The 12453-nt window shown below is 47.3% G+C and overlaps 1 protein-coding gene across 1 annotated transcript in view; it reads left to right on the forward strand.

The window, feature by feature from the left end:
* TMEM40 (transmembrane protein 40) overlaps positions 1–11935 on the forward strand; it is a 14096-nt gene extending 2161 nt beyond the window's left edge. Inside the window, exons 2-10 of the mRNA XM_010862455.1 lie at positions 1632–1721; positions 5948–6001; positions 8573–8608; positions 8973–9017; positions 9377–9424; positions 10109–10180; positions 10264–10338; positions 10839–10901; positions 11776–11935. Of these exons, the coding sequence (XP_010860757.1) occupies positions 1632–1721; positions 5948–6001; positions 8573–8608; positions 8973–9017; positions 9377–9424; positions 10109–10180; positions 10264–10338; positions 10839–10901; positions 11776–11795 (503 nt within the window). The 3' untranslated portion in view covers positions 11796–11935. The remainder of the gene's footprint in view (positions 1–1631; positions 1722–5947; positions 6002–8572; positions 8609–8972; positions 9018–9376; positions 9425–10108; positions 10181–10263; positions 10339–10838; positions 10902–11775) is intronic.
* The last annotated feature ends 518 nt before the right edge of the window (positions 11936–12453 follow it).

A 12453-nucleotide genomic window follows, 5' to 3' on the forward strand; every position in this document is an offset into this window, starting at 1 on the left:
TTTTATTTAAAATTATCCATAGGGAACTATATTCAACATCCTGTAATAAATCATAATGGAAAAGAAAAAGCAGTCCTTGAACAAATTTTAAAGATTATATATTTTGAATATATCATGGAGAAAGCTAAAATAATTTTTGTTTGCATATTAACGGAGGTCATCCCTGTTGGATAGAATTTGGAGTAATTTTTGTTTTCTTATTTTCTGTATTCTTTGATATTTTGTAAAATGTGATGAAAAAGCCTTTTGGGGGCATTGATTAATGTTTATAAAATACAGAAAAGAAGAAAATAGAAGCCTCTCAAAATCTTATCTCCTGAGATAAATACTATTGTTGTTATCTTGTTAAAAATATTTGTTTATATTTATTTAGCTGCACCAGGTCTTAGTTATGGTGGCAGGTGGGATCTAGTTCCTTGACCAGGGATCAAACCCAGGCTCCCTGAATGGCAGTGCAGAGTCTTAGTCACTGGACCGCCAGGGAGGTCCCCCACTGTTATCTTGATGTGCTTCCTGTTCCTAGTTGAGATCACATATGCACTGATTTGTAAGCACAGTTAACTTGCTTTCCTGGAATTTAAAATTGTATCCACGATAGACCAGGAGTTTCCCAAACACTGTGTGTGCGCGTAGTTCATAGTCGTGCCCGACTCTTGCAACCCCATAGACTGTATGTAACCTGCCGGGCTCCTCTGTCCATGGGATTCTCCAGGCAAAAATACTGGAGTGGGTTGCCATTTCCTTCTCCAGGGGATCTTCCCAACCCAGGAATCGAACCTAGGTCTCCTGCATTGCAGGCAGACTCTTTACCAACTGAGCTACAAGGGAAGCCCTGCGCCAAGCACAGTGAGGGACATTAGGACTGCTGGGGCTCTGTTAATCATCCCAAGGGAAAGGGAGTCCTCTGAACCCGAAGCCAGAAACTCCTAGGCCTGAATCCCTGGAATGTGGACTGATCCAAGAGTTCAGATGATTCGGTCGTTCTTCAAGGCTTGATCAAGTTCCTGCACCAGGCTGGGCAACCTTAGGACAGTGGTGCCCAGGCCTTGTCCTTCAAGAACTCAAGGTGGTTGGAGGGATGAATAGCACCATGGACCCTCATGCCCACAGTGTCAAGCACAGACAGCTGACACTATAGAAACCCCAGAGGAGGGACTTCCCTGGTAGTCCAGTGCTTAAGACTCAGTGCTTCCAATGCAGGAATGCGGGGAGCACAGGTTCAATCCCTGGTTGAGGAACTAAGATCCCACCTGCTGGGGAGGGTGGGCAAGACTGTGTGCTGGGACAACTAGAAAAGCCCCTCTGCAGGGGGTGTTACACCAGCCTAACTTCAGGATAAGGGAGCAAGTGGAAGGGCGTTCCAGGTGGGAGACCAAGCGCGAGAAAAAGCACCTCATAACAGTACCTCGTGGGCCTTGTGTCATGAAAGTCGCAATAGAAATAGTAAGTGATTTGTTTAAGGTCACACAGAAAGTTTGTGACAGTTCCTGTTCCCCAGCCCTCAAAGCAGACTTCTTTCCCCCCGACCACACTGCTCACAGAAACTAAATTCCAAGAACCAACACCAGAATGAGGTATTTCCAGCTCAGTCCAGGCTGAGGTTGTCCTACAGCGTGTGTTTGTTCTTGCAGAGAACAGTGATGAGGACCAGCACCCCCGAGTAACCAGAGAACGTCGGCACAGCCAGGGGGCTGGACTCCCCCGCAGGGGCGGCTCACCCGGTAGGCGGTAGGCCTCGCCACTTCTCCTTTGTCCACTCAGTGGAACTGAGCGTGTCTGTGTGAAGATGTTCCTTGCAGCATTGTTTATAGTAGGGCAATCATAGAAACAACCTAATGTCCAACAGCACAGCAGAGCTCTGGTCTTCATCCATCTCTAAAGCGAAAAAGAGAAATTTAAATCATAGAGTTGGTTTGATCTCATATCAGTTCAGTTCAGTGGCTCAGTCGCTCTTTGTGACCCCATGGACTGCAGCACGCCAGGCCTCCCTGTCTATCACCAACTCCCGGAGTTTACACAAACTCATGTCCATTGAGTCGGTGATGCCATCCAACCATCTCATCCTCTGTCGTCCCCTTTTCCTCCTGCTTCCAATCTTTCCCAGCCTCAGGGTCTTTTCAAATAAGTCAGTTCTTTGCATTAGGTGGCCAAAGTGTTGGAGTTTCAGCTTCAATATCAGTCCTTCCAATGAACACTCAGGACTGATCTCCTTTAGGATAGACTGGTTGGATCTCCTTGCAGTCCAAGGGACTCTCAAGAGTCTTCTCCAACACCGCAGTTCAAAAGCATCAATTATTTGGCACTCAGCCTTCTTTATGGTCCAGCTCTCACATCTGTACATGACCACTGGAAGAACCGTGGCGTTGACTAGATGGACTTTTGTTGGCAAAGTCATGTCTGTGCTTTTCTAATATGTTGTCTAGGTTGGTCATAGCTTTTCTTCCAAGGTGCAAGCGTCTTTTAATTTCATGGCTACAGTCACCATCTACAGTGATTTTAGAGCCCAGAAAAATAAAGCCTGTCACTGTTTCCATTATTTCCCCATCTATTTGCCATGAAGTGATGAGACCAGATGCCATGATCTTAGTGTTTTGAAAGTTGAGTTTTAAGCCAGCTTTTTCACTCTCCTCTTTCACTTTCATTAAGAGACTCTTCAATTCCTCTTTGCTTTCTGCCATTAGGGTGGTGTCATCTGCATATCTGAGGTTATTGATATTTCTCCCAGCAGTCTTGATTCCAGCTTGTGCTTCATCCAACCCCGCATTTTGCGTGATGTACTCTGCATGTAAGTTAAATAAGCAGGGTGACAATATACAGCCTTGACGTACTCCTTTCCCGATTTGGAACCAGTCTGTTGTTCCATGTGCGGTTCTAGCTGTTGCTTCTTGACCTTCATACAAATTTCTCAGGAGGCAGGTAAGATGGTCTGGCATTCCCATCTCTAAGAATTTTCCACAGTTGGTTGTGATCCACACAGTCAAAGGCCTTGACATAGTCAATAAAGCATAAATAGATGTTTTTCTGGAACGCTCTTGCTTTTTCTATGATCCAACAGATGTTGGCAATTTGATCTCTAGTTCCTCTGCCTTTTCTAAATTCAGCTTGAACATCTGGAAGTTCTTAGTTCATGTACTATTGAAGCCTTGCTTGGAGAATTTTGAGCATTACTTTGCTAGCATGTGAGATGAGTGCAATTGTGTGGTAGTTTGGACATTCTTTGGCATTGCCTTTCTTTGAGAATGGAATGAAAACTGACCTTTTCCTGTCCTGTGGCCACGGCTGGAAACTGTGGCCACGGCTGGAAACTTTCCAAACTTGTTGGCATATTGAGTGCAGCACTTTAACAGCATCAACTTTTAGAACTTGAAATAGCTCAGCTAGAATTCCGTTACCTCCACTAGCTTTGTAGTGATGCTTCGTAAGGCCCACTTGACTTCAGACTCCAGGATATCTAGCCCTAGGTGAGTGATCACACCATCGTGATTATCTGGGTCATTAAGATCTTTTTTATATAGTTCTTCTGTGTAGTTTTGCCACCTCTTCTTAATATCTTCTGCTTCTGTTAGGTCCCTACCATTTCTGTCCTTTATTGAGCCCATCTTTGCATGAAATGTTCCCCTGGTATCTCTAATTTTCTTGAAGAGATCTCTAGTCTTCATTCTGTTGTTTTCCTCTATTTCTTTGCATTGATCACTGAGGAAGGCTTTCTTATCTCTCCTTGCTATTCTTTGGAACTCTGCATTCAGATGGGTATAGCTTTCCTTTTCTCCTTTGCCTTTAGCTTCTCTTCTTTTCTCAGCTATTTGTAAGGCCTCCTCGGACAACCATTTTGCTTTTTTGCATTTCTTTTTCTTGGGGATGGTCTTGAGCACTGTCTTCTTTACAGTGTCACAAACCTCCATCCATAGTTCTTCAGGCACTCTGTCTATCAGCTCTAATCCCTTGAATCCATCTGTCACTTCCACTGTATAACTGTAGGAGATTTGATTTAGGTAATACCTGAATGGCCTAGTGGTTTTCCCTACTTTCTTCTATTTAAGTCTGAATTTGGCAATAAGGAGTTCATGATCTGAGCCATAGTCAGCTCCGGGTTTTTGCTATTTTTGCTGACTGTATAGAGCTTCTCCATCTTTGGCTACAAAGAATATAATCAATCTGATTTTGGTATTGACCATCTGATGATGTCCATGTGTAGAGTCATCTCTTGTGTTGTATGTTATTAGAAGAGGGTATTTGCTATGACCAGTGCGTTCTCTTGACCAAGAGAACGCACTGGTTCTTTGCCCTGCTTTGCCCATTAGCCTTTGCCCTGCTTCATTTTGTACTCCAAGGCCAAACTTGCCTGTTACTCCACGTATCTCTTGACTTCCTACTTTTGCATTCCAGTCCCCTATGATGAAAAGGACATCTTTCTTAGTGTTATTCTAGAAGGTCTTGTAAGTCTTCATAGAACTGTTCAGCTTCTTCAGCATTAGTGGTTGGGGCATAGACTTGGATTACTGTAATATTCAATGGTTTGCCTTAGAAATGAACAGAGATCATTCTGTCATTTTTGAGATTGCACTGGAGTAGTGCATTTTGGACTCTTTTGTTGACCATGATGGCTACTCCATTTCTTCTAAGGGATTCCTGCCCACAGTAGTAGATATAATGGTCATCTGAATTAAATTCGCCCATTCCAGTCCATTTTAGGTCACTGATTCCTAAGGTGTCAATGTTCACTCTTGCCATCTCCTGTTTGACCACTTCCAATTTACCTTGATTTATGGACCTAACATTCCAGCTTCCAGTGCAATATTGTTTCTAATAGCATCGGACTTTACTTCCATCACCAGTCGCATCCATAACTGGGCGTTGTTTTTGCTTTGGCTCCATCTCTTCATTATTTCTGGAGTTATTTCTCCACTCTTCTCCAGTAGCATATTCGGCATCTCCTGACCTGGGGATTTTATCTTTCAGTGTCCTATCTTTTTGCCTTTTCATACTGTTCATGAGGTTCTCAAGGCACGAATACTGAAGCAGTTTGCCATTCCCTTCTCTAGTTGACCACATTTTGTCATATATTTTGTAAAAAAAATGACCCATATGTGATTATAAACAAGACTGGAAAGCAAAATATCAAAATGTTAACAACGGTTATCTCTGGATGGTTATATTATGAATGATTTTTCTTTTCTTTTTTGTGAACTGACTTTTACCATACATGTTTTATGATAAGATTCTTTTATTTTTATAAGAAAAATATAATTTTGTGTTTTTTTTTAAAAAAAACAAACAACTTTAATAAATGTTAGCCTAAATTGATCGTGGGAAGAAAAGAACTTGGGGGAAAGAGACTGGATTAATGCCTACTACAGATTCTGACACACACAAGGTGTTTAATAAATGTTCCCATGACTCTGCACCTGAGCTCTGGGTCCTATTTCTGGAGATAGAAATGACCAGGAAAGCAGACCTTGGTAACAGATCTGGATTTGAACCTTTAGAATTGCCAGTTCCTGGCCGTGTGACCTTCAGAGAATAACAGCTTTTGTGAGCCTTAGTTTCCTTATCTGTAAATTGGGGAGGGAGAGGTACTAATACCTTCTTCACAGAATCTCCGAGAGGGTCAAATGGAATATCAACTATAAATTGCCTAGTTCAGTGTTGGTATATAGTAAGTGCTCAATAAATGGTGGCTAGTATTACTGACTTTGCACAAGGCCCAGGTCCTCTCTGGCCCCCAGTTCTTTCCTGAGCTGAACATGGTCAGCTCAGGATGTGTGAGGGGTGTCAGACAGAGTAGCAGGAAATCTCTTGTAAGGTTGTCTTTGCTTCTTGAAAACCTCCCACCTCACCCTCTACACAAGGACTGTTACTTTTTAAAGCTTCCAACACCAGAAGAGGGAAGCCACTCTGGGGTGCTGTCACTGGGGGAGCTAACTAACAGGTTTTTGTCTCCACCCAGGTGCTGAGCATGGGGAGCCTGACGTTTTGAAGGATGAGCTTCAACTCTATGAAGGTAATTGTTTGTCCGATTGCTTTGGGCGAAACAGAATAAAGCAAAGGACACGAAGGCTTAGGGCCTTGTTGGAAGGAAGCAAGGTGATGAGGGTGTTTCATGAGCTGAAAGTCGTGGGCAGATGTATGAGATGGGGCAAGGTGAGTGGTTACAGCGTGAGCAGATGGAGGTGGCGACAGGCGTTTTCTACCACAGTCAGACTGTGCCAGAGTATATTCTGATCTATAGCCCGACTTTCAGGGAGACTGTCACCAGTTACCTAACCTTTTTGGATCTCAGCTTTCCAACCAGCAAGATGGAGCTTGATCAGTACCCTCTCTCTTGGAATACTGGGTTGTTTAAGCATGCATGGGAGAATTAAGGACCTGATCTCTACAACACTTACATTATAGAGTAATTGTCTCTAAGCATCATCACTTTTACAGCAAGCAGATGTAAATATTATGCCACTTTGCTTGGAAGCACTGTGATGAAATGGAGGAATTTGTAGGAATGAACTTGTTTACCAGAAAGCCTCACAAATGCACACTGCCAGATAAGAAAGTCTGTTTTAACTTTGTTTAATCCAGCAGTTCCATAATCTGCTTGGTGTCTTAACTCCTGATAATAACCCAAGGAATACAACAGGACACACAGACATTCAAGAAATGTAAATGAGATGTCTTAGTGTCTGGAGAAGGCAAAGGCACCCCACTCCAGTACTCTTGCCTGGAGAATCCCATGGACGGAGGAGCCTGGTGGGCTGCACTCCATGGGGTCACTAAGAGTCAGACACGATGGAGCGACTTCACTTTCACTTTTCACTTTCATGCATTGGAGAAGGAAGTGGCAACCCACTCCAGTGTTCTTGCCTGGAGAATCCCAGGGACGGGGGAGCCTGTTCGGCTGCCATCTGTGGGGTCGCACAGAGTTGGACACGACTGAAGCGACTTAGCAGCAGCAGTGTTCTGCATCAAGCTATTACCAATGGCTGCCACTGGGTGGCGGCATTGTACTTAATTGTCATACTGTCTTTGAGTTTTCTGATTTTCTTTCTTTTTAACAGAAAGGGCATTATCCGATTTAGAAAAAAAAATGTTTCTAATTGCTCAGGTCGTGCAAGAAAGTTTTCACTGGATGTAAAATGAGAAACTGTTATATATATACATACACACACACACACACACACACACACATATATTTTAAATGTTTTTTTTCTCTTCAAAAAGTAAGTCACATTCACTGTTGAACACATAAATATCATCATGTATTTGTGAATTAATTCCTCCAAGTAATGAGTTACCCCCAAGACATTGGAGGTAGTTGGTAATTACACTATGGGTGTCGCATTTCGTGCTGTTCTTGGTTGCTCTGTGTCCCCTCGGTGCCGGCCCCTCTTTGATCATTTGCAGACAGTGGTTCCGGTTTGCACATCAGCCCTGAGGACAGTTCACCCTCCTGGATGTTTGTTGCCAGGAGCTGAGTGCCCGCTCCAGGTGTTTGTGTCCTGAGGCTGACCTGGAGGAGGGAAGTGTACAGAGTGGGGGCTGCTGCCTGCCCTGAGGGGAAGAAGATGACAGGCTAGGAGAGAAGTCACTGGGGATAGGAGAGGCCCCAAGAACCAGAGGGTGATGAGGTGGAGGGCCGCCCAGGCCAGATGAAGAGAAGGCTGCAGCCCAGCGCAGGAACAGGGCTCCACCCATCCTGGGCAGCCCTGACCAGCAGCTTGACACTGCGGTCGGGGTCCAGGGCCCCCAGAGTACAACCCAGCTTGGCCTGTAAACTCTGGGCCTGATGGGGCTGGGGCGCAGGCCTAAGTGTCCTCACCTGCGTCAGAGTAATGAACAGGCACAAATTGCAAACCGGTGGCCTGTGTGTACAGATGTGTTTTATCTGGATCCCAGCATGTCTTTATTATTATTCTTAATGGTGCATCCGTACTCAATTGTGTCTGACTCTTTGTGGCCCCATGGACTGTAGCCCGCCATGCTCCTCTCTCTATGAGATTTTCCAGGGAGGAATACTGGAGTGGGTTGCCATGCCCTCCTCCAGAATCTTCCTGACCCAGGGATGGAACCCATGTCTCCTGCATTTCCTGCATTGTCAGGTGGATTCTTTACCACTGAGTCACCTGGCAACCCCCGTTATTCTTAATATATTTCATCAATTCAATTGTGTGACTAATAGTTTTTCACATATGGACATCTGTGAAATCGGGGTGCATCTTAAAATCACTGGCAACCCACAGTTATAATTGACGTCATTCTCACAAACCATGACATCTTTGATTGGATGGAATGTGAATTGCCAATTTTTTTATAGTCAAGAAGTTTATTTAAAAACCTGAATTTCTAGCCTCTCGTGGGACATTAGAAGACCTGTAACATGGGGCAGGTGTAACTGTGGCAGCTTTCAGGGATTGCCCTATGGTACCTGTCCCTTTAGATGGAAAAGAAGCCCTCCAGTTTGCTCCAGTGCTCCCTGCAGATCAGTGGAAAGCCTCTGGGTGAGAGAGTTCCACCTTCCCTGAGGTGTAACTTCTTACCACCCAGAGCATACAAGTATATAATCACTGATTTCTGTTCTGTGCAGGTGTGCCCGGGGAGGTGGTGCCTTCAGGAGAATCAGGTAAGTGTCTGTTAGGGGCGGGGGGTCATCGGTGCTGGTATTGATGAGGTCTGGGCATCATCTTTCCCCCAAGACAGCCAGCTGCTGTCAGATGCATGACTACAAAAGATGGGACCCCATGTCCACTCTGGGCAGGGGCTCTGACCTGGGCTCAGTAGGCTGGCGGGGCTGGCTGTGGTATGAGGGGGGCCAGGGGAGGTGAGAAAGGGGGTCCAGGCAAGAGCAAAGGGATTACTGATAACAGTCTATAGATAGATCCCCTGGGCACTGGAGAATCTGACAGGGGCATTTTCAGAGGTCACCTGTGGCATCTGTTAAGGGCCCAAGCTGGCCTGGGCACTAATGTTGAGTTTCTAATTTCCAGGACTCCGAAGGAGAGGCTCTACCCCCATGAGTGGTAAATATGCAGGTAGTCAGGGGTGGCCTGGATTCCAAGGCCTGGGACGGACTACAAACAGCCTGGGAGGTGGGAGTGGGAGTCGTTTCCAGCAGCAATGCCATCATTACCCAGGTTGTCATATGACCCAGAAAAGGGGCCTCCGGGCTCAGGGGACGTGGAGCAGAACAGACTCAGGCCTGTGGAGCAGGTGGGCGTCAGTAGGGGTCCAAGGACAGTTGCCCCACCTTCCAGCTTTGCCCTGACCACCCTGAAGTGAGTGCCCTCTGACCCAGGAGCTAGAACCCGGGAGAGCCCTTCTCAGTGAGGCCTCCTCAGAGAGGATCCCCCGAGTTGTTCCATTAAACACTCATCTCTCTCTTGTTCCCAAGGAGAAGTGGAGGCCTCTCAGCTAAGAAGACTGAATATAAAGAAGGACGGTAAGGAAATTAAGGTTCTAGGGCTGCTGCCACTGTCTAATTTCAATTTCTCTGGGGAGGAAGTCAGCTGGTGGCCTGGAACAAAAGTAATCACAGCCCACCTCTGCCACTGGCCTTGCAGTTCACAAACTCCTCAGCTTGGAATCAGCTTGAGAGAGTGTTCCAGTGATACCCATTTTGCAGATATGGAGACTGAGACTCAGGGTCAGGAAGTGGTCTCACAGCTAGTGAGAGGCGCAGCTTGGGCTTGGACCCTGGTGGTGTGCTCTTTCTGTTGTACACGGAGTCACTAGGATGAGAACTGCCCTCCAGGCCTTACGGCCATGATGGGGAGCAAGGACTGGGTGGGCTGGACTCTAGGGAAGGAATTATGAGAACAGGCAAGACCTTCTCAGCTATAGGCCTGCAATCGTGGGGGTCTCAAGGGGAAGGATGATGGTAGGAAGGGAGACCATGGTTTTATTTTATTTTCAGCCACGCTGGCAGCACAAGGGCTCTTATTTCCCCAAACAGGGATCAAACCCAAGCTCCCTGCAGAGGAAGCTCGGAGTCTTAACCACTGGGCTTCCAGGGAAGACCCTGGAACAGCGAATAAAGCTCCCATTGAGCAGAGATAAGAATACTTTTAGTTAATTAAAAAGAGAAAGAAAGAGGTAAACAGTAACCCCACCTCTGCCTTGACAGATGAGTTTTTCCATTTCATCCTCCTCTGCTTTGCCATTGGGGCCTTGCTGGTGTGTTATCATTATTACACAGGTGAGTGGGTGGTGAGGTGTGGGAATACGGGGAGGGGGTCTGGATCTGCAGGCTGATCATTCTCTCCCTTGCTGCCCCTGCAGACTGGTTCATGTCCCTTGGGGTCGGCCTGCTCACCTTTGCCTCCCTGGAGACTGTTGGCATCTACTTCGGCCTGGGTAAGGCCCCACCGCAGGCAGAGTCTGGTGTGGGGGCAGTGGCTGGGCCGGCCACGGAGGCTCGCCAAGGGCCGGAAAGCCACAACTTAAATATTTTGTAAAGATTTCTTTATGCTCATGTTTGCTTCCTGACTGCTCTCAAGGTCAATGAGAGGTCATTGGCACAACCCCATGGAAAAAAATGGGCAGCTCCATGAAAATACAACAGAAACAGTTTAAAGTGGCAAACAAACAGAATTAGCCAGATCCTGAAAACAAGGCAGTTAATGGAGTGGGTGCCGAATTCGCCCAGTTTCCTGGCATTGTTACTGCTGTTCGTGGTTGCTTTCAATAATAATAACTCAGGCCTATTATCTAAGCTTAACCTGCTGCCTGAAATTCCATCAGAGCTCTGTTTGTATGGGTGAGGCCTTTGTCCAAAGTGGGCAGGGGGAGGTCTGCCCCTGGGGTCCCTCGAAGCGGGCACAGGGCTGCATCACCTTCCTCTCTGTTTCTGGCAGTGTACCGAATACACAGCGTCCTGCACGGCTTCATCCCCTTCTTTCAGAAGTTTCGGCTGATAGGTAACGTTCACATTCTCCCTCTGTTCACTTTGTCTCTCCCCACCGGGGTCTTCTGCTGCAAATGAGCCTTAGCATATAGGAAAGAGACAGAGCCCGGAGGTGAGGGCCTGGGTTCAAGGCCTGTTGTTGTGGTTCAGTCACTCAGTCGTGTCCGACTCTTCACGACCCCGTGGACTGCAGCGCGCCAGGCTTCCCTGTCCCTCACCATCTCCCGGAGTTTGCCCAAGTTCATGTCCATGTTCAAGTCCTCCCTCCTCCAATTTCCTATTTCTGAGGAGCCTCTTTTAGCCTCAGTTTCCTCAGCTGGAAAAATGGGTGTCATAATACCTACAGCACAAAGGTGTTATGAAAATCAAATGAGGAATGGATGCAAAAGTCCTCAGGTGTGAACCGCTGTGGAAGGGTACAGGGGACCTGGGTATTCCTCATTTGCTCAGACAACTTTGAGCCTCTCTAAACAGTATATTCTCTGTGATTTTTATTTGCTTAATAGCAACTTGTGTTGGGAGTGGGTTTTAGTTCTCCTACACTTGACCAGTGAGGAAACTGAGGCTCAGAGAGGTAGAGTGACTAGGCCAGAATCACACAGCTAGAGTGGCCGGGCAGGATTAGAGGAGATCCGCTTTCTTGACCAGCAGCTCTGTGCCTACCATTACATCACAAAACTGACGGGCCAGGGGCTGTGTGTCTCTAGGTCAGAGACTTCCATCTCCTTTAACCCATCGGATGCTAAAGGAGAAACTAGCTGTAATGGTTGTGGGTCATGACTGCCTTATGTCAGCTGTTAGGGGCATTTGCGCCTCTGGGGTAACGGTGGGGAGGAGGCCTGGCTGCCTTCAGAATCCTGTGCCATCCTGTGGGCTTTGCCTTCCAGGCGTCAGGAAGACTGACTGAGGCCAATGCCCGGTGGGCGGCCAGGCCAGGCCCCGGTGTGACCACCACCTCATCCTCTCCACCCATGAGGACAGAGCGGCGTCCTGGGAGACACGCGGGCGGGCCACGCTAGAGCAATAAAGAAAGTGCTTTGCCTTCCATGTGGAGTGAACGTTGGCACCAGCCGGGCTGAGCTGTCCCTCGGGCAGTGTCTGCATGAAACCCAGATGCCAGGATGATGGCAGGAGCGGGGAGGGTGCGGGCCTGTGCCCTTCACAGGGGCCTGGATCAGCAGGGGGGTCCTGGGACATCAGTCCTGTCTGGAGACAGTAGGAGCCCCTGGGCCCTGCAAGCTGTCATCTGTCTGGGCTTGTGATTTCTCTCAAGTGCCCAGGCCATCCTGGCCTGCTGCTCTGAGGCCGGGGAGCACCATGCTGGGCCCCAGGGGTGAGCCTGACACAGGTGAGATGTTGGGGACTAAAGCCACAGCATCCGGCGTCTTCCCTCAGCTCCTCCAGGGCCAGCCCTGCTACCCCTGACTCCACCAAGATTCAAATAAACCCTCTCTTCCCTAGACTACAAAGAGTCAGCTAAGCGTTCCTTTAGGTTTCTCGAGTGTGAGAATACATTCGGGGTCTTCTCTGACCCCATTGAGTCAGAGGGTAACCTTTTCCCACTG

The sequence above is a fragment of the Bison bison genome, unplaced genomic scaffold, assembly GCF_000754665.1.
Source record: "Bison bison bison isolate TAMUID 2011002044 unplaced genomic scaffold, Bison_UMD1.0 scf7180017864482, whole genome shotgun sequence".
Classification (NCBI taxonomy): Eukaryota; Metazoa; Chordata; class Mammalia; order Artiodactyla; family Bovidae; genus Bison; species Bison bison.